Source organism: Onychomys torridus, chromosome 14 (assembly GCF_903995425.1).
Source record: "Onychomys torridus chromosome 14, mOncTor1.1, whole genome shotgun sequence".
Taxonomy (NCBI): domain Eukaryota; kingdom Metazoa; phylum Chordata; class Mammalia; order Rodentia; family Cricetidae; genus Onychomys; species Onychomys torridus.
In genome coordinates, this window is record NC_050456.1 from 78,668,517 (window position 1) to 78,692,761 (window position 24,245).

The 24,245-nt window shown below is 48.1% G+C and overlaps 1 protein-coding gene across 4 annotated transcripts in view; it reads right to left on the reverse strand.

Annotated features, from left to right (window-relative positions):
- The window catches only part of Cdc42bpb (CDC42 binding protein kinase beta), a 96,348-nt gene that overhangs the window by 41,535 nt on the left and 30,568 nt on the right, over nucleotides 1-24,245 (reverse strand). For all 4 annotated transcript variants that reach the window (XM_036206617.1, XM_036206620.1, XM_036206619.1 and 1 more), the window contains exons 2-6: nucleotides 21,034-21,125; nucleotides 13,312-13,395; nucleotides 10,103-10,198; nucleotides 6,336-6,484; nucleotides 125-218 (exon numbers count right to left, since the gene is read on the reverse strand). In XM_036206617.1, the coding sequence (XP_036062510.1) occupies nucleotides 125-218; nucleotides 6,336-6,484; nucleotides 10,103-10,198; nucleotides 13,312-13,395; nucleotides 21,034-21,125 (515 nt within the window). The remainder of the gene's footprint in view (nucleotides 1-124; nucleotides 219-6,335; nucleotides 6,485-10,102; nucleotides 10,199-13,311; nucleotides 13,396-21,033; nucleotides 21,126-24,245) is intronic.

The following is a 24,245-nucleotide window of genomic DNA, read 5'->3' on the forward strand; positions in this document are numbered from 1 at the left end:
ATTTTCTTAATTTACATAAAAAACCTTGGTTTTCTTCATTTGATGTCAAACTAAACATTTAACCCCTTTTAACTGCAAGTCAAACTCAAAAGCAAATGGCCGATCTTCAACCAAAAATACCTACAGTTCCATCATCATTCATCTTCAAACACGATCCAAAGTCAGCCAGGCGGATATGACCGTTCACATCCAAAAGGACATTGTCAGGCTTAATGTCTCTGTTGGCAAGATAAGCAGAGTAAGTTAACCGTCCCAGCGGGCTCACAGGGACCCCAGTCACCCCGAGAGCGGCCACCCCTGCCAGCAGCACTGCAGCTCCTGCCGCCTCCTGAGGAGGCTCCTCAGCCACAGGAAACACCACTGAAGAGTTAGGGAGACGCTCGCTCTGTAGGTCAGGGTGCTCAGGGTGCTCGCTATGCGATCTTATGCCGGTAACTCCAGCTCAGGGACCGCACGCTCTCTTCTAGCCTGTGCACGCTCACACTCTTTAAAGGAAGGAGACATCCCAACAGTGAATGTAACGTGCGGTGCTGCCTCAGATGGCACCACACTGCGGTCTGTGGAGAGCGCACAGAGAAATATAAAAGGAGATCGGGGGACGTGCAGCATGGAGTAGCTGCCACGAGGATCATCAGGAGAAGCAATGGAGCCAGGGAAGAGGTGGGGCCGACTGTCTGCAGGCTGACAATCTACCCTGCAGACCAAAGCTGAGCAGCCTATACATAGCCAGCTACCACAGCGATGGCAGTCACACAGCCCAGAGAATAAAATCATTACAGACTATTCTGAAAGCAAGAAAAGATGTCCACCAAAGTCATGCTCAAGTCTGTTTCCAGCAGCACCAGCAGCACCACACAGCACAAACACATGTTCCACATCTGCTGCAGAAGCACGTGTGCAGACTGCAAAGCAGCCACACGGGGGAGCCCTGCAGGGCAACAGGGAGTCTGCCACAAAACCAGAAGACAAACACAGAGCAGGGAAAACTAGCAGAACACGGAACCTGAAATAAACACCCTCACACAGACACTAACGGGGGAAGAGAAAGGTCAGGTGCAGCATGCCCAGATAGCAAAGCTAGGGTATTGTGAGTTCAAGGTCAGCCTGAGCTACAATGTGAGACTAGAAAAGACAGGAAGGGAAAAGGAAAGGTGGGGAACATGTGACATAAAGAAAGGGAACAGCAGGGAACCAAATGCCACAGCGGAGAAACACTAGACAAGAAACAGAACCAGGAAGAAATGAGGAGCGGACTTAACTAAAGGAGAACCAGAAGAAGACAGCCTCTAAGCTCAAATGAAGACTAACGACAGAGAGTGAGTTTAGACCAAACCTAATGTTGCAGAGGGAAGGAAGAACCTAGACAACAAACAAGTCAACAGAGGAGCTGAAGACGGAGGTGGGAGCCAGCAGAGGCCCCACGACACAAGGGAACCAGATAACAAAACACAACCCCACTGAAATAGAGCCAACAACATTCCACAGAATTGTAAGCTCAGGGTTAGGGAAGCTGGAGCAAAGGGATCCCAAGTTCCGGGCTGGAGAGATGGCTCCGAGGTTAAGAACACTGACTGCTCTTCCAGAGGTCCTGAGTTCAATTCCCAGCACCCACATGGTGGCTCACAACCATCTGTAATGAGATCTGGTGCCCTCTCTGGCCTGCAGGCATACATGCTATATACATAATAAAACAAATAAATCTTAAAAAAAAAAAAAAAAAAAAAAGGGATCCCGAGTTCCAGGCCATTACCTCAAAATAAACAATTTATATATAGTATGGCTCACGATATGTAATTAAAAACAGGCAAGCTAATTTCTATTTCCAAGACTCCTTTATCTAATACAGTAGTAGTCTCTTGCCACATTCAGCTACTTAGATTAACTTATTAAGAAACCAGGAGCCAGAGAGATGGCCATCAAGCCAGAGCACCTAAGTTTGATCCCTGGGACCCTCATGACAGACAATAACTCCTGCAATTTGCCCTCTAACCCCCATATGCACATGTGCCACATTTGTACCCACACACACAGATGTAGATAACTAACTATGGCAATGGCTTAGGGAAGTCTTGGCAGGACCAAGTACTACATCCTGCACAGAGCCTGCCGACACCAGTGCCACATTAACCCCAAGTCCTCACCCTCTGTTACAGAAGGAGACTGTCAGTCACTGTTGCCCCTCTCCTTAGCTGTGTGGTGTTACCTACCCATCTACAGACCAAATTCCTGTTCACCAGCAGGTGAGGAGATGAAACTATTCTGATAAAACCCTCATATCCCGAAAGCCTTTCCTTTCCCATGAGTGACAGTTGACACAATCCCAGTCCCACAGCAGAATGGGTGCTAAGTGCACCCAGGATGAGCTTCTGTCATGGCAGCGAGCAGCTGCACAAGACGCCTAACTAGCACCTTCAGGGAGCGGCTCCCGTTTTACCCTCCTCTCTGCTTCTGCCCTCCCTCACCTCAGTTTCCCCAGGCCACTATACCCTTTGGATGCCCACTTACTAACTTGCAGCTCATCTGCGTCCACGTGCCCGGGTAACACGTACTCTGGGCATCCACACTGTTCTCCCTGTAACCCTCTGTGAACCTGTCACTGTCTGCCTTTTCAGGTCCCTAGTGGCTGACACCTTAGGAAGGGGCCGCATGCGCGGACCTGGGTGCTTCTGGGTCCTGATTTTGTCACTGTTTCCTTGAGAGCCAGCTAGCAGCTGTAAAGTCTGCAGGATCCAGCTGTGAGGAAGGGGGCAGCGCACAGAGCTGTCACAGTCCAGAGCAGGGGTTCTCAATCTTCCTGATGCTGCAACCCTCCAATAGAGTTCCTCATGTTGTGATCCCCCCCAACTATAAAATTATTTCATTGCTACTTCAAAACTGTAGTATTGCTACTGTTATGAATAGTAATGTAAATATCTGATATGCAGGATATCTGATACATGACCCCTATGAACGGGTCATTTAACCACCAAATGGGTCATGACCCACAGCCATAAAGAAGAATGGAGCCCAGCTGTGGCCTGTGCTTGAGGTCTGCTGCTGAGTTCACCAGTGCCATTTGTGTGCCCAAGAGACTCACTTCTGACACTGCCAAATAAACTTGTCAGATTCCTCACAGCACCCCTACCTGAGACTGGACAGCATTAACTCTTACTGTGTTACATCTACATATAATCTGAGTTGAGTTGGTTTGAGGAGAACAAAATTTTTGGAATTATGTATGTTTATTCCTAGAGGTCAAATGACAAAGCAGAACTTCTGTGTGGTCAATTAAAAACGAGGAAGGGCTGGAGAGATGGCTCAGGCTTGGTTCCCTAGCACTCCCATCAGGCAGCTCACAGTTACTTCTGACCCCAGAACCTAGGGATGTGATGCCCTCTTCTGGCCTCCATGGGCACTGCATACATGTCACACACAGACAAGCAGGAATATACATATACACATTGACAAAAACAAAAATTAACAAGTAAAGAGAAAGAATAAGCTATTTAAAATATAACCTAATTGGGGCTGGAGAGATGGGTCAGTGGTTAAGAGCACTGGCTGCTTTTCCAGAGGACCCAGGTTCAATTCCCAGCACCCACATGGCAGCTCACAACCGTCTGTAACTCCAGTTCTAGGGGATATGGCATCTTCACAACATACATGCAGGCAAAACACCCATTCACATGAAATAAATAGATAAACAATTTCCCTAGAGCCTGTGACAAATACAGAGCTATTTCTCTCTGTATTATGGAGCTGGCAAAGTTCTATCACAGACACAGAGTACAAAATGTAAATGTTAAGAACCAAAATAGGGCTAATGTGATGGCTTGGGGTGCAAGACTGATGACCTGAGTTCTATCCCCGGAACCCACACAAGGGTATAGGGGAGAACTAATCCTCCAGTCTCCATACATGACGATACACACAGACATCCCTCCCTCTCTCCCTCTCTCCCTCTCCCTCTCTCCCCTCTCTCTCTCTCTCTCTCTCTCCTCTCTCTCTCTCTCTCACACACACACACACACACACACACACACACACACACACACACACACACGCATGCACGCACTGGGCATTAGAGAGATGGTTCAGTGATTAAGAACACTTGCTGCTCTTCTAAAGGACCCAAGTTTGGTTCCTAGTCCACACTGGGCAGCTCACAGCATCTGGCCTATGCAGGCTTCCTTATACACATGGTATGCACACATGGCACACACATAGATGCATACACACAACAATATTTGAAAGTGAAAGACAGAACTGCAATAGCCAGGCCTGGCAGGCAGCATGCACACCTATGACCCAGCTACTCAGGAAGACCACAGGCACAAGGCCTGCCCGGGTAACTGGTGCAAACTGCCTCATGACCAAAGGGCCGTGTGTGGAACAGCTAGTGGTGAAAATAAGAACCATAGTCTAAGAACCGTGGTAACCCACAGAAGCAGGCAGACCCCAGTGAAGAGCACATGGGGGATGCACTGACGGGAGCTCTCTGAGCTACAGGGAGCACTATGTACTCTGGGGCAGCTCCTGTGGTCCTCAGTGGGCCAATGTCACCCCCGGGGCCTGGTAATGAGGCAGCCTTCTGTGAAATGGAAAAGTCCTTCCTTCCACAGTGGGTGCTCTGCTCCTTGGGGAGTCTCCTCACAGAGGCCTGAGGCCTTGACAAATGCTTCAAGCCAGGGCGAGCTGGGGGGAGTGCAGCACTAGTGTATGCTCAGCTCACACAAGGCCCTGGATCCCCAGAAACATAAAAAGCAAAGAACAAATCAACACCACACACGCTCATCTCTGCAGCTCTGTGGAGAAGGAAAACACAGGAGCTGCAATGTCAAAAACCCCAGGAAGTTACCTGCACCTTGACCCTCTCCACGGGTGATCCAGGTCACCACCTCACTAGTCCCTTCTCAAGAAACCACCACAGCAAACAATGAGGCTGACAAAAGGAAGCCAGGGGCTTAGAAAACACAGCTCGGATTCTAGAGACCAGAGAGCGCCTGTCCACTCCAGCCACTCCAGGGATGAGCCCAGGAGAGCAAGACCGAAGAAGAATGGAGCAGAGTAAAGAAAACATTTCTTCCTGGTGTACAGAGCTCATGACATGGCCTATGGGGATTCACCGTAGGTTCTCAGAAAAGTAGACAGAAAACTCAAAGTCTTGGGCAGACAAGATGGTTCAGTGGGTAAAGTCGCTTGCTGCCAAGCTTGATGACCCCTATTCAATCCTTGGACAGAGCAAGGAGAAAACATTGCTTGACAAATGTCTTCTGATTGCCACCTATGTGTCACAGTAAATGTACCCCTCCCGAAAACAAACAAATATAACAACAAAACAAAATTTTAAGATGTATACCTTGGGCTAGGGAGATGGCTCAGTGGTTAAGAGTATTTACTCCATAAACCTGAGGGCATGAGTTCAAATCCCCAGCACCCATGTAGAGAGGTGGGGGTAGCTGTGTCTGTAACCCCAACACCGAGGACAGACAGGAAGATCCTGAGAGCTCACTGGTTGGCTAGCCTAGATGACACAGCAAGCTTCCAGTTCAGTGAGAGACCCTGTCTCAAGGCAATGAGGTGTGACAGACAGACAGGCAAAAAAATAAATAAACAAAAATAAAATGAAGGGCTGTGGTTAAGCACTTGAGACTCTCCAGAAAACAGAGTTTGGTTCCTAGCACCTACCTTAGGCGGCTCACAACTGCTTGTAACTCTAGCAATCTGACATCCCCTTCTGGATTCTCCACCGCATGCACACGCACACACGGAAATTCTCTTTTTACAAAACGTCCACTTTCATACATCACAAAGCTTAGCTGTAATAGTCAAATACCATTGCACACTGATTCTACCAGAAGTTATCTGACTAACTGGGGTGCCATGAGAAAGAAAAGGTGGTCCTAAGGGAGCTAACCTGCAGCTGAAGGACCACGCTTCTGGCCTTTCCCACTGCAGTGACAGAAACACTATGCTTTAACCCTCCCTCCCTGTGAGGGCTCCATGGCCAGTGTGGATGGAGGAGAGCATGGAGGCACAGTGGGATGGGACCAGAGGAGTGCCAGCGAGGACAGGGAAGCAGGGAAGGTCCGCCAGTGGACCCCTAAAAGCCAAGGTGGCTCAGCTGTTAGGAATCAGACCATCACAACTGGACAATAGAAGCCCAAACATTCCAGGTGTTGTGGGGCTCAAGATGTGACATGGACCAATCACCCTATGCTTGTCCTTAGTCACTCTGTGAGGATTTGTCACCTGCAGGATTCCTCAGGTGGCCCAAGACAAGGAACTCCTAGTTAAAAGGAGAACTTTGATGTTTAATGTAGTAGTCATAAAAGTATTCATGAAAAGGTGGTTACCTGTGCACATAGTGAAGCTGATGGATCGAATCAATGGCCAACACCATTTCGCCAATGTAGAACCTTGCCATGTCTTCTGGAAGCTTGTCTTCAAATTTACTCAGCAGGGTCAGCAAATCACCGCCCACATAGTAATCCATAACCAAGTACTACAGGTTAGAAAGAGAGAATACAGTTCTTAACATCAAACCTGACAGCTAACTACCATCTGACAAGTAGGCCAGGCTGGCCTCCTGCCCCAGGCTACAGTGTGCTGGAATTACAGGCATATGCAGTGATCTCCTCTCTCAGAAAACACCCTGATGCGCTGTGGTGCTGCTGGGATCCAAATGCACACACACAGGGCAGAGAACAGAGGTCAGGGAACAATGCAGCTAGCCAGTGAAGAAGGGCTGAAGGCGTCACTCACAGAGAAGCCCGTCAAGAGCCAAGTCTGAAGCAGGAGCTCAGTTCACAGACTGACCATCAGCCTGTAGGGTTAGTCCTTCAGGTGAGTCACAGGAAGACACTGAAGAGAGGCATGGGCTATCTAACGTCACAGATACATCAGCTCTTGTTGAAAAGATAGTGCCATCAAAGCAGGAAGGGTGGCACTTATGTGTCCCGGCAGCTCCTGCTTTACGGGGAGAAATGTCTTCTGCTGGTGAACCGGTGCTTCCCTTCATTCACACAGCCCCAAGGCCAGTGTGTCAGGCACACAGTGTGTCAGGCAGTCTCATCTCCATGTCAACCTAACTTTTAAGTCACCGCTACAGTAAGGAATATCCATGGCCTGGTTAACTGAGCCGGGGAAACCTCCCTTTAACAAGTCTTGAGATCTGATACAGTGACAGTTCTACCTGCTGTGCCTCCAGCTACCTGAGCTAGGCCTGTTACCTGTCAGTCCTCAACACAGCCCTCCTCAGGGCCCACAATCTCAACAGTACAGAGGACGCATGGCCTATGAAAATAAAGTGATCACCGCGCCACTGTCTAAGAGAGGCCACTGGGTGTGAGCAAACCAAAGCACCCCTGCCTCAGAGTGTGGCCAAGAGCTCTCACCCGCTTCCAAAATTCCCCTCAGGTATCCCTCCTCTACAAAGCCTTCCTTCTTCCTGTATCCCCACCCTGTGAAGGCCACCTCAGCCTGCTTCCCAACCAACAGCACTCTTTAGAGCAGACTCCTGCACCCCAAGTCTCCTGTCCTCTACACCCTGCTCAACTTTTACTGCACAAAGCTTGTTGGCGGGCAAGACACTAAAGTATCTGTTTCCATCACGCAGCGCCCCAGACCCCACCTCAACACTTAGCCCATTAGGACCCTTGGGAGGCCAGGCCTGGAGTGTAGAAAATGGAAAATGTCCTTGCTCAGCAGGGTTCCTATTACTAAGGAAGACCACAACAAGCACAGAAGTTACTGAGCACGGGCTGGAGTCAAGGGGGGTGGGGGAGTGGGGGGTGGGGGTGTGGTGGGGGTGTGGGAGTGGGTGTGGGGGTGGGTGGGTGGGGGGGTGTGGGATGGGGTGGGGGTGTGGGGGTGGGGTGGGGTGGAGGTATGGGGGTGTGGGGGGTGCAGCGCAGAGGCCAGGGGGAAGAGATGAATGTGGCAGCGGAACAAGACTGAGTCCAGGTACAGAGAGGAGGAAGCTTGAGCTTGTAGCAAGAGCTCAGCAGCCATGGTGGGGATCACCGAGACTTGAGCCAGGCAGGCAGGCAAGGTGGTGTGTGGTGGAGGAAGGTGGGGAGACACTCTAGAAACCCTGGAGGAAGAGAACCAGGAGCTGCTGCTGAAGGACATTTTTGGAGGCTGGGGGGACCTAAGAGAAACGAAACAGCACCCTTAAGAGAGCATAGGTGAGAATGGCACCATATACAGCCGCCTATCTCCAAGGGTCTCATGTCTATCCAGGAATCTAAAGAGAGCTACACTGTAGCTGTAACAGGGCTATTCTGACTGACGGCTTCCTGAAAACAAGCTATGGGAAGGAGATGAACAGTTTACAGCACAGACCCAAAGAAACTTATTTGGGAGTAAGCTCTGCTTGTCATGCAGGCTTGAGAGTTAAGTCTGTCAGCCGGTGGTTAACAGGCTTACTTTGATGAGACTTCATGCCAAGCATCTGCAACAGAAATCAGAACACCGACCACCAGCACCTGGGCAGCAGAGGCACGCATTCTGCCAGTGAGGCACGTCTCGGCCAGCGCAGGCATCCAGCAATGCTCCCCATATCTGTCCCTCCACTCCCTTATAACAATGCAGTTCCTATCCCAACACTCCTCTATGCTCTGGCTCAGGCAGCGGGCCTGCTGATTCACCACAGGCACATCCTAGACGGTAACCCAAGAACTGGCATCTCCCCTGGAGACTCCTAACTGATATGTGTGAATTTAGAATACCCCTGATAATGCCTGTCTCACACTTCACACAGAATCGCACTATTGATTTGAGAGAAGAAATTTAAAACACAACTGTCATCTACTGAACAGACCCATGCTGCCTAGTATTCCCCAGAAAGCTCAAACAGTTCCTATTAGAAGAGCAGAGCTCTGGAGGGGACCCACCTGAGCACACAGGCAGAAACAATCATCAGGAACTGAGCAACATCAACCACCTGCCCCAGCAAACCAGAGAAGGGAACCTGACATGGCTGCTGTCATCTGTACAAGGACTGTGAGCACACAGCCATACACTCTGTGCCCTAGACACCCAATTATGAAAAGATGGCGTTCACAAAGGCTTATATCATGGAGTCACTGAGAAGGCTGACCATGGCCTAATGTATCATGGGGTACCTGGCAAACACCAGCTGCCCTCTGCTGGGACAAAGCAAACCTCTCTAAGTAAACAATACGACATATACCACATCCTGGTTGTTCAAATCTAGGCATTTTTGTTGTTTGAAAAAGATGGTTTTAACATGAATAAAAACTTTTTGCAAGCAAATGGCCTCTTGACTGGGGAAGGAGCTTGATAGGGCAAACAGATGAGGGAGTCCTGTTACATAGAAGAGTCTCAGCTCCCGGCTGGGGACAAGCGCACTGGTCAGAGGGAGGGAAGCATGGCCCTGCTTCTCTGTGGTTCTCAGAGTCCCCCTGGAATGGAATCCAAGCGAGGCAGTCCTGAAGGCCATCACTTCTACGCTGGTTGCTCAAGGACTGTTTCACAGCTGTCCACACTCAAATCCACACACGGGTGGACTTCCAAAGTACTCACACAGTACTGAGAGAGTGTGCAGGCTCAAGGCAACAGAGGTGACTCAGCAGCACCTGAGACACCCTGAGAAGACCTGCCCAGGTACTCATGCCCTCTGGAGACTCTCAGGGCAGCGAATGTCCCCCTCACACAACACAGGAGGCAACAGCTGTGTGGTACGGAGCTAGGGCATGGTAACGCCCATGTGTGTGACTGCTTCTCTGGCTCCTGACCCGCTCGCTGCCTCAGCCTTCATATTACCGAGACCACAGGTGTGCACCACCACTGAAGCGGAGTTTCTTAGAGTTATACACACTTCAAAATAGAAAAAGAAACAACAAAACGAAAAAGAATTTTATCCATTTAAAATGTTTTCAGAACCAAGTCACACAGTAAACTAACGGCTTGAGAAAAACGATGTACAAACTTTGAGAGAACCTAGTGTTAAAAATTCTACCTGAGGGCTATTAAATTGAAACCCCCAGTTTTATGTAGGCAAGCATGTACTTAACAATGTCGTCCTGAGTGGCATCAAGGAAGAGCCAACACCGTGAGGGAAAAGTCCCTGGCGGGTTTGTGCCGAGCCTGGACCTACCAGATAGTTCTCATCCTGAAAGGCATAGTGTAGCGCAGTGATCCACTGACAGTCGCCATTCACCAGCACGTCACGCTCTTCTCGGAAACAAGCTGTCTGTGAGGGATGAGAGGACAGTCAGTGTGAGAGCCCATTTTCAGGTTCCTGTGGCTTTCTTTACCCAGCAGGTCTACAAAGAGAGGATGACTGGACCACGGGCCTGAGTGCAGGTGTCTGAGACGGTCTGCACTTGGCTGTGCTGGGGGAGGTCTTTTGCTCTACCCCTTGGCATTTCTATAAATACTCTGGGGCAGAGACAGTCAAGGCTCGTTGGAAAAGGTTCCAGGCCCTCTGGAGGCTATCCTGTATTTTCTATCTGTTTATCTCCGCACTATAAATCCTTCTATCTAATATTTCCTGCTGCTCACACTCAAGAGAACTCTGGGGAGCTATGGGGTTGGTGGGTAGCTGCCCCGCAAGTCAGTCTGCATCCCTCTAGGGCACTGGTTCCCAACCTTCCTGATGCTGAGACCCTTTAACATAGCTCCTCATGTTGTGCTGACCCCAACCATAAGATTATTTTCATTGCTACTTCATAACTGTAATTTCATACTGTTAGAAATTGTAATGTAAACATATGCTTTCTGATTGTCTGAGGTGACCCCTATGAAAAGGTCATTCAACCCCAAAGGGGTCGTGACCTATAGGTTGGACCACTGATCTAGGGAACTGTCCCACAGAACATATTCTTGAATATTGGTAGTCTCTGTTGTGACCATGATCTGCATACAGTACCCCCAATCCTCCTGACTGCCCAGAGCCGGATCTCGTTACCTCACCTGGAACCACATGCCCCTCTGTCCCCAGTGGCTTCTACAGAAGCCAAGAAGCTGAACAGATCTGCACTTTTCCTCTCCTGAGCCCTGGGCAAGGATCATGGAGACTACAAATGCCTTCCTCTTTCCCAGTGACTATCTCTGTGGCCAACACCTTAAGGTCACCCTGATGTGATGTATGGATACAGCAGCAGCTCTCAACTGCACACCCCCACCCCCACAACACATCCTCACACCTCTTTACCAACAGCCTCTTCACATGCCCTGCACACTTCTTTCTGAGCACATGGCTGGCAAGATGGGACAAGCTTCCTGATCTGAAACACTGTTTACTCAAGTCTGCTGATTGACAATCACAAACAGGTGACACTCCAGGATCAACCCTGAGGGTCAGAGACACATGGGAAAAGCTTTCAGGCCTGTGTGGTTGAAAAAGAAAGCTGAGGAAGCAAGTGTGTGTGTGTCTGTCTGTCTGTCTGTCTCTCTGTCTCTCTGTCTCTCTCTCTCTCTCTCTCTCTCACACACACACACACACACACACACACACAGAGCCTTTCCGGAGTGGCTAAACTGAAGCTGTGTGGCCCATCAAACTGAATCAGCTGCAGAACTCTTAAATCGGCTCTTTCACCATGGATGGATCCAGACCACACACCTTCCGCCTCCCACACTTTACGGCACACCAGCTGCTTCTCCCCCTCAACTGCTTCAGTGATTCCCTTGCTTGCCAAAGTGTTTTTGTCAACCTGACACAGCTGGAGTCATCTGGGAAGGACCCTCATCTGAGGAATGCCTCCATCAGACAGGCCGGCAGACAAACCTGTGGGGACTTTCTTGATTAACGATTGATGTGGGAGGGTCGGGCTCACTGCCGGCAGTGCCGAAGCTGGGCAGGCGGTCCTGAGTTATATAAGAAAGCAGGCTGAGCAAACTATGGAGAGCAAGCCAGTGAGCAGTGATTCTCCACATCTCCTTTCAGTTCCTGCCCTGGGTTTCTTTAACGACGACCGGGACAGGGAAATGACAGCCAAACAAACCCTCCCTCTCCAAGCTGATTTTGATCAGTGTTTTATCACAGCAACAGACACAAACTATGTGAGAGCAGAGAGCAGAGAGAATGGAAGGAAGCCAGTGGGTACCACTCCAAGGCTGGTGATGCAGGCTGGTGATGCAGGCTGGTGATGCAGGTGGCTAAGGCAGTCATGGGGCTACCAGGTGACAGGTGACCGAGAAACGGTGACAACTCGGCCAACCCACATTCACATTCTTGAGCAATGACAGAGGGTAAGGAGGTCTTATGTGTGGAGCTACATCAGAAACAGGAAATGGGTTCCAAAGGAGAATGAGACATATAAACAATTTAGACATCAGGAGCATGAAGTGTCTGTGGGAGGTTGGTCAACACTATCCAGTCCACAAACTAGGAAGCTCAAGGAAGACCTAGTAATAGCTAGGTGTGGAGGCACATGCTCTTCATTCCAGCACTCGGGAGGCAGAGGCAGGTGGATCTCTGTGAGTTAAGAGGCCAGCCTGATAGTGAGTTCTAGACTAGCCAGGGCTACACAGCAAGACCCTTTCTCCCCCAAACAACTAACACACACACACACACACACACACACACACACACACACACACACTCTCTCTCTCTCTCTCTCTCTCTCTCTCTCTCTCTCTCTCTCTCTCTCTCTCTGTCTGTCTGTCTCTGTCTCTCTCCTGGCTAAAGGATTTTGCAGATTATTACCTGCCCAAGGTGCAGCTACCGATGGCAAAACATGTAAGAAGTCCAGGGCCACTGACAACAAAGGTATGAGAAGCAAGATGCAGAGAGTTTAAAACTACAGAAGGGTCTTCCAAAAGGAGGTATACCTCCATCAAGAATATCCCACAGCAGAGGGCAGAGCCTGGCCACACACTGCTGCCCCACTGAAGCCCAGACTGCCCTGGGCAAGGAAGGGGCTTGGCCAGAGGTGGGATTTGCAAAGACAGGTAGCCAAGGGAGCCTGGCCGAGTAAGAAGGGAAGAGGAGGGAGCATGATGGATGAGCGGAGCCAAGAAGAAGACATCTTGACGCTCACGATGGATGGAAGGGCAAGGCTGAGAGGATGGAAAGTGGAGCTGAGACCAGAGGCTGGTGTGGGGATGCAGGAACCAAGGGAACGTGTGTCAAGCAGCTCCTTCCACCCCTGCCACTTAACTCTGATCCTTCACGTCTACCATCCTCAATAAGGGACCGTGAAAGTATCTGCACCACGTGGGCTCCCAACAAAGGGTTTCATTTGCGCGTGGGAGAGGACTATGGTGAATGTCTAAAGCGTCTCAGGCAGCTGCAAGGTCCAGTGCAGCCAGTCCCTTCTCACACACACTGTTTTTACTTATTACACACTCCACACATACCTCTGCTCGCTTTAGCATCTCCCATTTGTTGAGAATTTTCATTGCATAAATTCGTTCAGTGCTCTTCATTTTGACCACAGCAACCTAGAATGCAAATTTGAATTTAATGAAAATTTAGTTAATGGTTCAAAAGCCTTGCACATTTAAATGACAATCCTAACTGCCTGGGAACTCTGAGAAATGAGAAGTCAAAAAAAGAGAAGTCTTCTCTATGAAGAAAGATTTGCCCTTTAAACAAAACTTGGCTTTTATACTGTAGCTTGGATGGGACCACCTGGTATGGTGATATTTTATTTGTGCTGAAATGTGATTTTATTTGTATGTTAATAAATAAAGTTGCCTGGGGCTAATAGCAAGCCATAGCAGAAGTCTGGCAGTGGTAGCACACACCCTTAATCCTGATCACATGACAGGCAGATCTCTGTGTGTTCAAGGACACCACAAGCATGGAGACACATGCCTTTAATCTCAATACCAACCATAGAAGAACTGGAGGTCTGTACAGACAGGCAGTGATGAGGTCATGTGGTTGGGTTTACAACCAATGAGAAGGCAGAACAGAAAGTCAATAAAAAGACAGATATACAGGAAGTAGGTCTTTTTCACAGGGGAAAGATGGCAGCGGGTGGTAAGAAGACAGTTTCAGTCTCAGCTCTTAGCTACTGCTCTGACCTCTTGGGCTTTTAACTCTGCATTTGGCTCTGTGTTTCTTATTTAATAAGACATCTACAACTGGGCTCAGTTTAAAAAAAAAAAAAAACCACTTCAGTACTAAGCAATGGAACCAGAGCAACATTTGAAGATTTTCAGTAAAAACAAGCACAGTCCTTTTAAAGTTGGCTTGTAGCTCTCAAGCTTTCTCCCTGCATTTGGGGGTGACCAACATACTGCTCACCCCTCTCCCTCCTGCCATGCCCACTTTCTCTGCCCTCTAGTTACTCATCTGAATCTGCCTCACAGAGGCAGTGGCCGTGTGGAGTCAGAGTATGGCACACGATTCCTTCTTTGGGCCTCATACTCCACAGAAGAGGCTAAGGGGCCCTTCAGGCCTGACTGTGACACCGCCTCTTTCAGAAGTCCTCCAGGCCTTCCAGGCAGTTAAATCCTCAACGCGCTCCATCACGACCAGTCACATCAAGATGGCCATTCTACAGTATGTGTCCCTCGTCCACTGATCCACATCTTCAAGACACTGCGAGCCACCCTGGCCAAGTGTCTCTTTGAACATAACAGCCATGGAACAAAAAGTTCTTAGATGGAACCACCTACTTCCCTGTTTTCCTCAACAGCGCACACCTCACAATACCACCACGAGACCATGAGAGCTGACAAGTCTCAAGCGTGTGCCATGTGCTGGGAAACGATGCTTAGCAGTCCTCACAGTCCTCAATGGTAAGGATGCTGGACAGCACTTTTCACAGATGTAGACTTCAAGGGTGGGAGGAATCTCAACTCACTCTCAGGCATATGCTTTTAAAGCCCACATTAAAATGACAGCCAATTCAACGTCTTCCCTGGGAACAATGGCTCTTCTATGATGAGCCTACCCTGACTCAACCCCAGGCCGTTTCTGTCGAGGACCTATGCCCTACACTGCAGCGTTCCCTACAGTATCAGCACAGATGGCCCTTCATGATAGCCTCTCCCGTGCTCTCTACCTATGGCTTGGAAACCAACAGCCAAGCTTGCTGCACTCTGAGCAAACAGAAAGCAGGGCACGCAGCAAGTTTCCGAGGAACAGCAGCTCTGAGTACAGACTGCAACAGCATGGCTCTTCCCTCCTGAGAGCCAGCATGGGCTGGCGTGAGGCACTGCCATTTAAAACCATCCTGGCTTCACTATAGAAACCATCCTGCTGTAGAGGGCGGCAGAGGTGGCAGCTTCTTCAGAAAACACTGACGCTCTGAAGATGAAGCATAAGAACAATTTGGAACACTGAGAACAAGAACCACAACATCGGAACTCTCGCGGACCCCAATCCTCCCAAGATGCATATTTTGCACAAACTACTGCTTGGAGAATATACAAAATAGTCAATAAAATGTTTGTCACAGAAAAACACCTGTTAAGAATACGTAGAAGTGAAATGTAATCGGAAGTTTCTGTCCTGCCAGCAACTCCCAACTCCCAAATACCCTGCAGCCGCTTCCCAAATTATCACACAGGGGCTTATATTAATTATAAATGTTTGGCTGGTAGCTCAGGCTTATTACTCACTAGCTCTTACACTTAAATTAATCCATAATTCTTATCTGTGTTTAGCCAAGTGTCTTGGTACCTTTTCTTAGTAGGGTGTTCTCATCTTGCTTCCTCTGTGTCTGGCTCAAAACTGTCCCAACTCCCCCCTTCTTCTCCCTGTATCTCCATTTGGCTTTCCCACCCAGCCTTATTCTGCATGGCTATAGGCCAAACTAGCTTTTATTATCAACAAATGAGAGTAACATACTTTTATAGCTTATAGAAGGGTCCTCCCAGAGCAGGGAAATATTCAAGTAAAATGTAAAACAAATCCTTGCCTGCTAGATAAGTTTTACTACAAAACAATTACAAAATAAACGAGGCATAAAATTCTCATTTGGGGGTTGGAGATTTAGCTCAGTGGTAGAGCACTTGCCTAGCAAGCACAAGGCCCTGGGTTTGATCCTCAGCTAAAAAAAAAATTCTCATTTGGCCTACCAGAAACTTTCCAGCCCAAACTTCAATCCAAGTGTTTCAAAGAAAAACAATCCTCCACGCCTTTAATTCCAGCACTCAGAGGCAGAGGCAGGTGGATCTCTTGAGTTTGAGGCCAGCCTGGTCTACAGAGTGAGTTCCAGGACAACCAGAGCTACACAGAGAAACCCTGTCTCAGAAAAGAACACCCCCCCCCAAGAAAAACCCAAAACAAAAACAAAACAAAACAATCCCCCTGGGGCCAGGGAGCTAGCTCAATCCCCAGGGCACAAGTGCAAAGCTGAATGCTACACTGTAACCTGTAACCCAGCACTGGGGAGGTGAGCCAGCCTAGCTGAGTTCAGGTCCAGTGACACCCACAAAAACAAAGTGGAGAGTGACGGAAGACATGTGATATCACCTTTAGGCTACACCAGGACCCCCAGGTACTGACATAAACAAATAACACACACACACACACACACACACACACACACACACACACAGTTATCATTGTCAAACTATTTCTGAAATTAGACATTTCAACAAAGGAATTTCATGAAACATTAAAAATTGACCTTGGAACACTAGAACAAAGTTAATATTTCATGCTGGTCCTGTGCTGGAAGAAAAAAGGAGACACCCCCCCCCCCCCGAAAAAAACAAAACAAAACAAAACAAAAAAACAACCCTGTATGTTGCCAGGAGGTGGTGGCATCAAGCCTTTAGTCCCAGCACTGGGGAGGCAGAGGCAGGCAGATCTCTGTGAGTTCGAGGCCAACCTGGGCTACAGAGTGAGTTCCAGGAAAGGCACAAAGCTACACAGAGAAACCCTGTCTCAGGACAAAACAAAACAAAACAAACAAAAAACTATGTCCTGTATGTTCTGTGAGTGCAAAACAGTCCCCTCTGAGAAAACAGTCACTGGGGCTGGGGTGTGGCTCAGTGGCACTTCACTCGACTCACCGCTGCCCAGCTGTTCATCTGATTTTTAACATGACTCCAGCAGAGTGGCTGGGCTCATAAACTCAATCTCCACCGCTGCTCCAGCTCAGAACGTCTCATCCTTCCTGGACAACAGCAGCCATGCCTAGTATGGTCACCAGGGGGAGGTATCTATGAGATCCAAGGGCTGCCCAGGGTCAAGTCAGCTGTTGGCTCCATAATCCTCAGATACACCTCAAAAGCCTGCTTCTGGGGGAGGGGGTCAAGTTCCTGTCACAGCATCCCCTACATAAGGCTGCTCCTGAGATGGAGATGGGGCAGCAGGAAAGCATGCCCTGACCCTACAATAGTGATTACCCAGAGAGCCATCTACACACCAAACACCAGTATAGTCTAGGTGTGCTGGATAGTTTGATGTCAACTTGACACAAGCTAAAATCATCTGAGAAGAGGGAGCCTCAACTGAAGAAATGCCTCCAGCCGGGCAGTGGTAGCACACGCCTTTAATCCCAGCACTCAGGAGGTAGAGACAGGCAGATCTCAGTGAGTTCAAGGCCAGCCTGGTCTACAAAGTGAGTTCCAGGACAGCCAGGACTGTTACACAGAGAAATCCTGTCTCAAAAAAAAAAAAAAAACCAAACCAAACAAACAAACAAAAAAACCCCAAAACACAAAAACACAAAAAAGAAAGAAAGGAAATGCCTCCATTAGATCTGGCTGTAGGCAGGCCTGTAGGGCATTTCCTTAATTAGTGAATGATACGGGAAGGCACAAGCTATTGTGGTGGTCCTGGGTTCTATATAGCAGGCTGGGCAAGCCATAGGGAGCAAGCCAGTAAGCAGCACCCCTCCATGGCCTCTGCATCAGCTCCTGCCTCCAGTTCCTGCCCTGTCTGAGTTCTTGTCCTGAGCAGTCAATGATGGCCTGATGTGGAAGAGTAAGCCAAGTAAACCTTTTCCTCCCCAGTCTGCTTTGCTCATGGTGTTTCATCACTGCAGTAGCGACCCTGACTAGGACACCCAGTCTGTTGTGGATATCCACGCTGTATAAATAAAATGCTGTTTGGCCAGTGGCCAGGCAGGAAGTATAGGCGGGACAAGAGAGAAGAGAATTCTGGGAAGTAAAGGCTGGGGCGGGGGGAGATACTGCCAACCGCCGCCATGACAAGGAAGATGTAAGGTAATGGTAAGCCACAAGCCACATGGCAAAGTATACATTAATAAAAATGGGTTAATTTAAGATAGAAGAAGTAGATAACAAGAAGCCTGCCACGGTCATACAGTTTCTAAACAGTGTAAGTTTCTGTGTGTTTACTTGGTTGGGTCTGAGTGTCTATGTGCCTGGCAGGTGAGAGATTTGTCCTGACTGTGGGCCAGGCAGGAAAACTACACCGGTCTGCGTGTTCTCACCTGAGGACAGGGTCTTGAGGGTGCAGAGCAAACAGGCAGACTGGTGGCATGTGAAAGCCTACCCCAGAAGGTACTTTATGAGAGGCTGAAGAGAGGAACTGAGAGCTGTGGTAACAATGACAGAGACATGCCAAGGACCCTGTTTGATGGGAGCACACGGAAGACTCAGGATGAACACCACCCTGTGCCCCACAAACGCACACATTACATGTTTATAAACACAAATCTCAAACGGGTCAGATAGGAAGAAAACTTCCCCCAACAATGACTGGCAACTGCCCACACCTTTTGTGACTTGCTCAGTGCTTTCAGAGACAGGTACAAAGATTGGCACACTTCAGGGACATAAGGCTGCAGTAACCTCAGTCAGAGGCCAAAGGTTTAGTTTATGGCAGGGGAAACCTCAGGGTGTATGGCCACAGGAAAATGAGCAGATTGGCTGGGGGACTGAGCAAGGAGGGCTGGGTGCAAAGCCCAGGCCACAGGGACCTGGAAGGACAGTCACAGATGATGTTGAGACCACCAAAGGATAAGAAGAGTACACAAAGAGAAGAGGAGTTTGTTTGCTTATTTTTTGTTTTTTAATTTGCAGTTTTCTTTATTTATTGTTTTTTGGGATAGGACTATATAGCCCAGGTTGGACTCAAACTCATGGCAATTCTCCTGCCTTTGTCTCCCAACTGCTGCATTACAGGTATGAGCTACTATACCTTATGGGAGTTGGCAGGAGTGGGTGGTAAGAGCTGCAAGGCCAAGAGGCTGAAGAGAAGGCACAGCAGTTAAGGACAGCTCTTGCAGAGGACCCAAGTTCTGTTCCCAGCACCCATACCTGGTGGTCCAAACTGTAATTCCAGTTTGAGGAGATCTGATACCCTCTGGCCCCCATGGGTACCTGCATGCAGGCAGTGCACATAAATTTATATAGCCTTACATATAACACACATGTAACCAAAGTAATAAAACCTTTAAAACAAAAGATAGCCAGATACGGTGGCGCAGAACTTTAATCCCAGCACTCAGAGGCAGAGGCAGGCGGATCTCTGTGCGTTTGGGGCCAGCCTGGTCTACAGAGTGAGATCCAGGACAGCCAGGGCCACACAATGACACCACTTGTCAAACACCAAAAATGAAAAGAGGAAGAAAACGTTTCAAGGCCTTCCAGAGGCCCTGGGCTGAGCCCAGCATCACAGAGAGAGGGAGAGAGGGAAGACAGAGGAGGGCAGGCCCAGCCTGGAAGGAGATTTGGTTCTCTTAACCTGGGAGGAGCCTATACAGCTAAGGGCCGTCTATGAAGCTCATTAAAACCCGAGCTTTGCAACAAGTTCTCAACACCTTCCCTCCAAGTGTTACCCACACTTGTATACACACAATGGGCACACACTGTAACTATCCTGGCAAAGGAATTTCCCTTCTTTCATCTCACCTACTAACCCTGCTCCCGTCTGATGTGTCCTCCCTCAGGCAGGGATGCTGTGGCTATGGTGGGTTCCTCACCACTGCAGGCAAACAGCGGACTGGGTGGAAGCTGGCTGAGTTTACCAGACTTTCTCTCAATCTTCAACAAACCCACACCACACCATCAAGCAAGCTACTGACCACTTAAGAGTTCTGACTTCATGTGGAACTCAGGTTTTACCTGTGGCTCATTCACATAAAAAGTTCCCTCCAGTGAACACAGAAGGATCACTGTCTGGATGAAGACACTCCGCTGACTGGGTGCTGGTTCCAGAGGCACAGGCACAAACAATGTCCTGAGATCTGTGCACTCTGTATGGAATTATCCAGAGCGGGACTGAGACAGCCTGGAGCTGTGGAAAAGCCTTTCTCCCCGGTTGGGAAAGGGCTGAGAGAGGTGGCTCTGGAGAGGAGATATGGGCAGGCAGAGGGGAGAACTGGGGGACACAGAGTCCATCACCACCTGGCAGTGGAGTGGGGGTGTCACGACTGGTTTGGACTCTGTAGTCAGATGGGACCCTAGAGAGAAGCAGCCACTCTCTAAATTACTTTCCTTCATTTTTTGTTTTGTTTGCTTTTTTAAATAAGAAAAATGGATCCCCTGTACTACATTGCTTGCCTGGCAGCACTCTACAGTAGTACCCAGCGGGTAATGCCTGATGGGGTCACTGTCAGGCAGAGCACAATGCCCACCCAGTAGGATGCATAACCTTGTTATTGCTCAACTCTTCCTCACTGATTAAAATGTACTTCCAAGGCAAGCCAGGGAATCAGGTCAGACCTCACTAGAGTGCATGGCCCTGGAGGACCAGAGAAAGGTGCCTGGGACAGACAGAATAGGATGTGACTTAGCCCCTCCTGCAGTTTTAGGAAAATGTCAAGAGCCAGGAATCCCAGCACTTGGGAGGCAAAAACAGAAGGATCAAAAGTAAAGCTACATAGCGAGTTCAAGGCCAGTCTGGGCTACATGAGATCTTGACACCCCAGCTCCCCACCCTCAAAAGCAAAGAAACAAAAAGGGAAAGACAGAGAATTAAAAAAAATTTTTTTTTCAAGCAATAAATTGAAAACTTCTATCTTCAAGAAGCTATTTTTTAGGGCCCCAAAATATGCAGGGTAATTCACCAATAATAAACTTTGTTTTTTTACTTCTGTTTCTCAGAGTTTATCCACCTAGAGCTTTCCAGATGATGCCAGTGGACAGGTGCCCAAGAAGTATGGGGCTGGCACTGCCCAGGCCATGCAGAGGGAGTCCTCTTACCTCACCAAAAGCCCCTCTTCCAATCACTTTGATGATCTCAAAGTCTTCCCGATGAAGCTGCATGTCCTTCACAAGCTGTGTGAACGGCTTAGCTGTGAGTAGAAAGAAAGATGCCAATTTAGTCCAGCACACTGGCACTCTATTAAAACCTAAACGATGGAGGTACCACGCTGCATTATAGGTCTCTCTGAGTGTGGGTGTCTGTCAACAGTTACACGCTTCAGAATCTACTGCAGCAAATACCACTGCTATGAAAAGCTCCTGGTTTAAAAAAAAAAAAAAAACAAGAACAAAAACTAAATTTCCTGGTCAGATCCAAGGTTGGTCCACTGAGAGAGCAGCTGGCATGCCCCCAAACGTCATAAGGGACAGTTCTACCAAATGATCACAGAGTGCTGGGTGAGGTGTCTCTGTGGTGCCTACTTGTGTGATGCAGGAACTAGGGGACAGCTATGGAAACAGGAGGCTCCTGCAGGACAGTGAGACTCAAAGATGCCTTTAGCATTCTCAGGGAGCTGTACATGGTCCTTGGTAAGACAGGCGATCTCTGCTGGTGACATCTGCCAGTCAGACATTTCATGCTGCTATGTATTCTTCACACCAACTCTTTAGAGTAACTCTACTACTGTCCATGTTCTATAGATGAGTAAATAGCTGGGTTTTTGGAAGGTGTAGTACTGGGATGAAGTGTTCCCCCAAAATGTGACTTTATTTGAAAACAATGTCTTCACCGATATAACCAAGTTAACATGAGGTCATATACTGTAACAGGGTGGGCCCTAAAGCCAACAAGATTGGTGTTCTTGTAGGAAGGAAATCTGGACAGAGGCAGGAAGGAGAAAAAACCATATGAAAATAGAAGATGGAGGGAGAAAGCCTCAAACCAGTTAATACCATGGAACACTGGTAGCCACTAGCAGCTGGAGCTCCTAGTCATAACTAATATAAGAAAAACTATACATAAAACTACAATAACTATATACCATATATACATGCAATAAATACCTAAACAATGTCTAGTCCATTTGCATTTGACAAATTCAGAGAAAATAATTCCATTATCTATCCTATTTTGGTAAGTTCAAAATGTATCTGATTCACTTTCTATCCTAACTTATATTACTAACAGAACTGTCTTATAACATCTTTCAAATTTATACGCTTACACCTCTTTAGTGAGTTTCCTTTCTGAAATTCTTAACAAGGAAATCTTCAACTCCCTTAGAGACCCAAGAAGGAAACAATATTACCTACTAAAACCACCTCCACCAGTATGGCAATGCATGGTCATCCCAGGAAACTCAGAGAGGTGCTCATTTCTCCCAAGACTTAGTAAATGCCAGGAGCAAGGCTGGGCTGCGGCTCTAGAGAAGTGTGCTCTTGGCCAGTCTCCCTCCTGCCCAGTCTGCCCACCTGGCAAGTATGCTGGTCGTGGATGCCCGCCTGCTTTCACCGTCAGACCCAAACCCACATTTCCATTTGCCCTAACTACCAGAGGTTTCTTTTTCTTTCTTCTTCTCCTTTTTTGTTTGTTTGAGACAGGGTTTCTCTGTGTAACCCTGACTGTCCTGGAACTCACTTTATAGACCAGGTTGTCCTCGAACTCAGAGCGCCACCTGCCTCTGCCTCCTGAGTGCTGGGATTAAAGGCACGTGTCACCAGCACTCTAAGGTTTCTAGAACATTAGGTGGTTGGAAAACTGGGCAAATTAATATCTAAAACTAGCTCTGCCAAAATGTGTAACATGCTAATTTAAAGACTTTACATTGACGTCCATATCGTTAACCTTACTTCTCTATATTTTTCCTTACACAGTTGCTCAGTACTATTAAGGTTCAATCACTATTGTTTGTATTCCCAGCAACAACAGACTGGAAGCAACAGAAGACTCTGGGCTTTCTTCAGAGGCGCAGTGGACTCTAGCCCATCACTGTCAATGCCAGCAGCACGGAGTTCAGAAAACAGAATGCACAAAGCCTGGATTTTAAGGCCAGTCTATCAGGAAAACCCTCAAGTTAGAACTTAAAGGGTCATCTACAGTTCATGCTTGTTTCTTTCAAGTATCACCAAAAATAACCATTCTTAAAACCCCTGAAGGATGGGCTGGAGAGATGGCTCAGAGGTTAAGAACACTGGCTGCTCTTCCAGAGGTCCTGAGTTCAATTCCCAGCACCCACATGGTGGTTCACAACCATCTGTAATGAGATCTGGCGCCCTCTTCTGGCCTGCAGGGACACATGCAAACAGAACACTGTATACATGATAAATAAATAAATCTTAAGACAAACAAACCAACAAACCCAAAGGTAACAAGTCTTTTAGACAGCCACTTCTTGGTTTCTTTTAGGGGAAACCAAACAGCACCTTCCACTCTGCTGAGGAGAAACAGGGACTGGACTTCTGTTATAAACCGGGAGAAAAAGGTGTCTGGGAAGGGAGCTGCCGGCCACCTACCCCACAAGCCCCCCGAGAGCACAAATGCAAACAGCAGTGGGGCTTTCTGGACCCCACAGAACGGGGCGTGAGCTTGAGGGCCGTCACACAAGCAGCTGGTTGTCACACAGAAGCACTTGGGGCAAAGGAAGTTCCACCTATAAAAGTCTCACCTGCGTACTGAACTGGTCCACGTTACCACTTCAGCTCTTGTTCCTGGACTGACTGCTTACAAACCTCTGTTCCGTTTTTATTTTACTTGTGATTTTCATGTTTTATATCAGTCAATGATCACTTTGGTAGACTTATGAGCTGAGTCTATTGAATACATTAATTTTAATAAATATTATTTTCATAGAGTGAATACATTTACAATGATCATTTGCATACACACTCACTTTTTATTATTTTAATTATTTTTGAGGATGAAATTCCTGGACTCTCCAAAGAACACAGAAATGTTTTATAGTTCCTGAGATGCCTTCCCAAGCAAACCTAAGCCAGACCACACTCTCAATACCACAGCTCTCAGATGCTCCCTGGAGGGCTGAAGCCCTGCAGTGAGCTGTGCTAGTGAGCCACTGGTGTGCTCTACCCTACTACACGATGCTCTTCCCGCTGGGCACAGAACTGCCTTACCCTCCTTCTGTTGAGACATGGCAGCTGTAATTGAAATTCTTCCACACTGTGGCCTTGTTTTAAACAAATGACACTATTTTCATTTTATAGAAAGTGTTTAAGGAAAATCATCTTTATATATTTATTTATTTTGGTTTTGA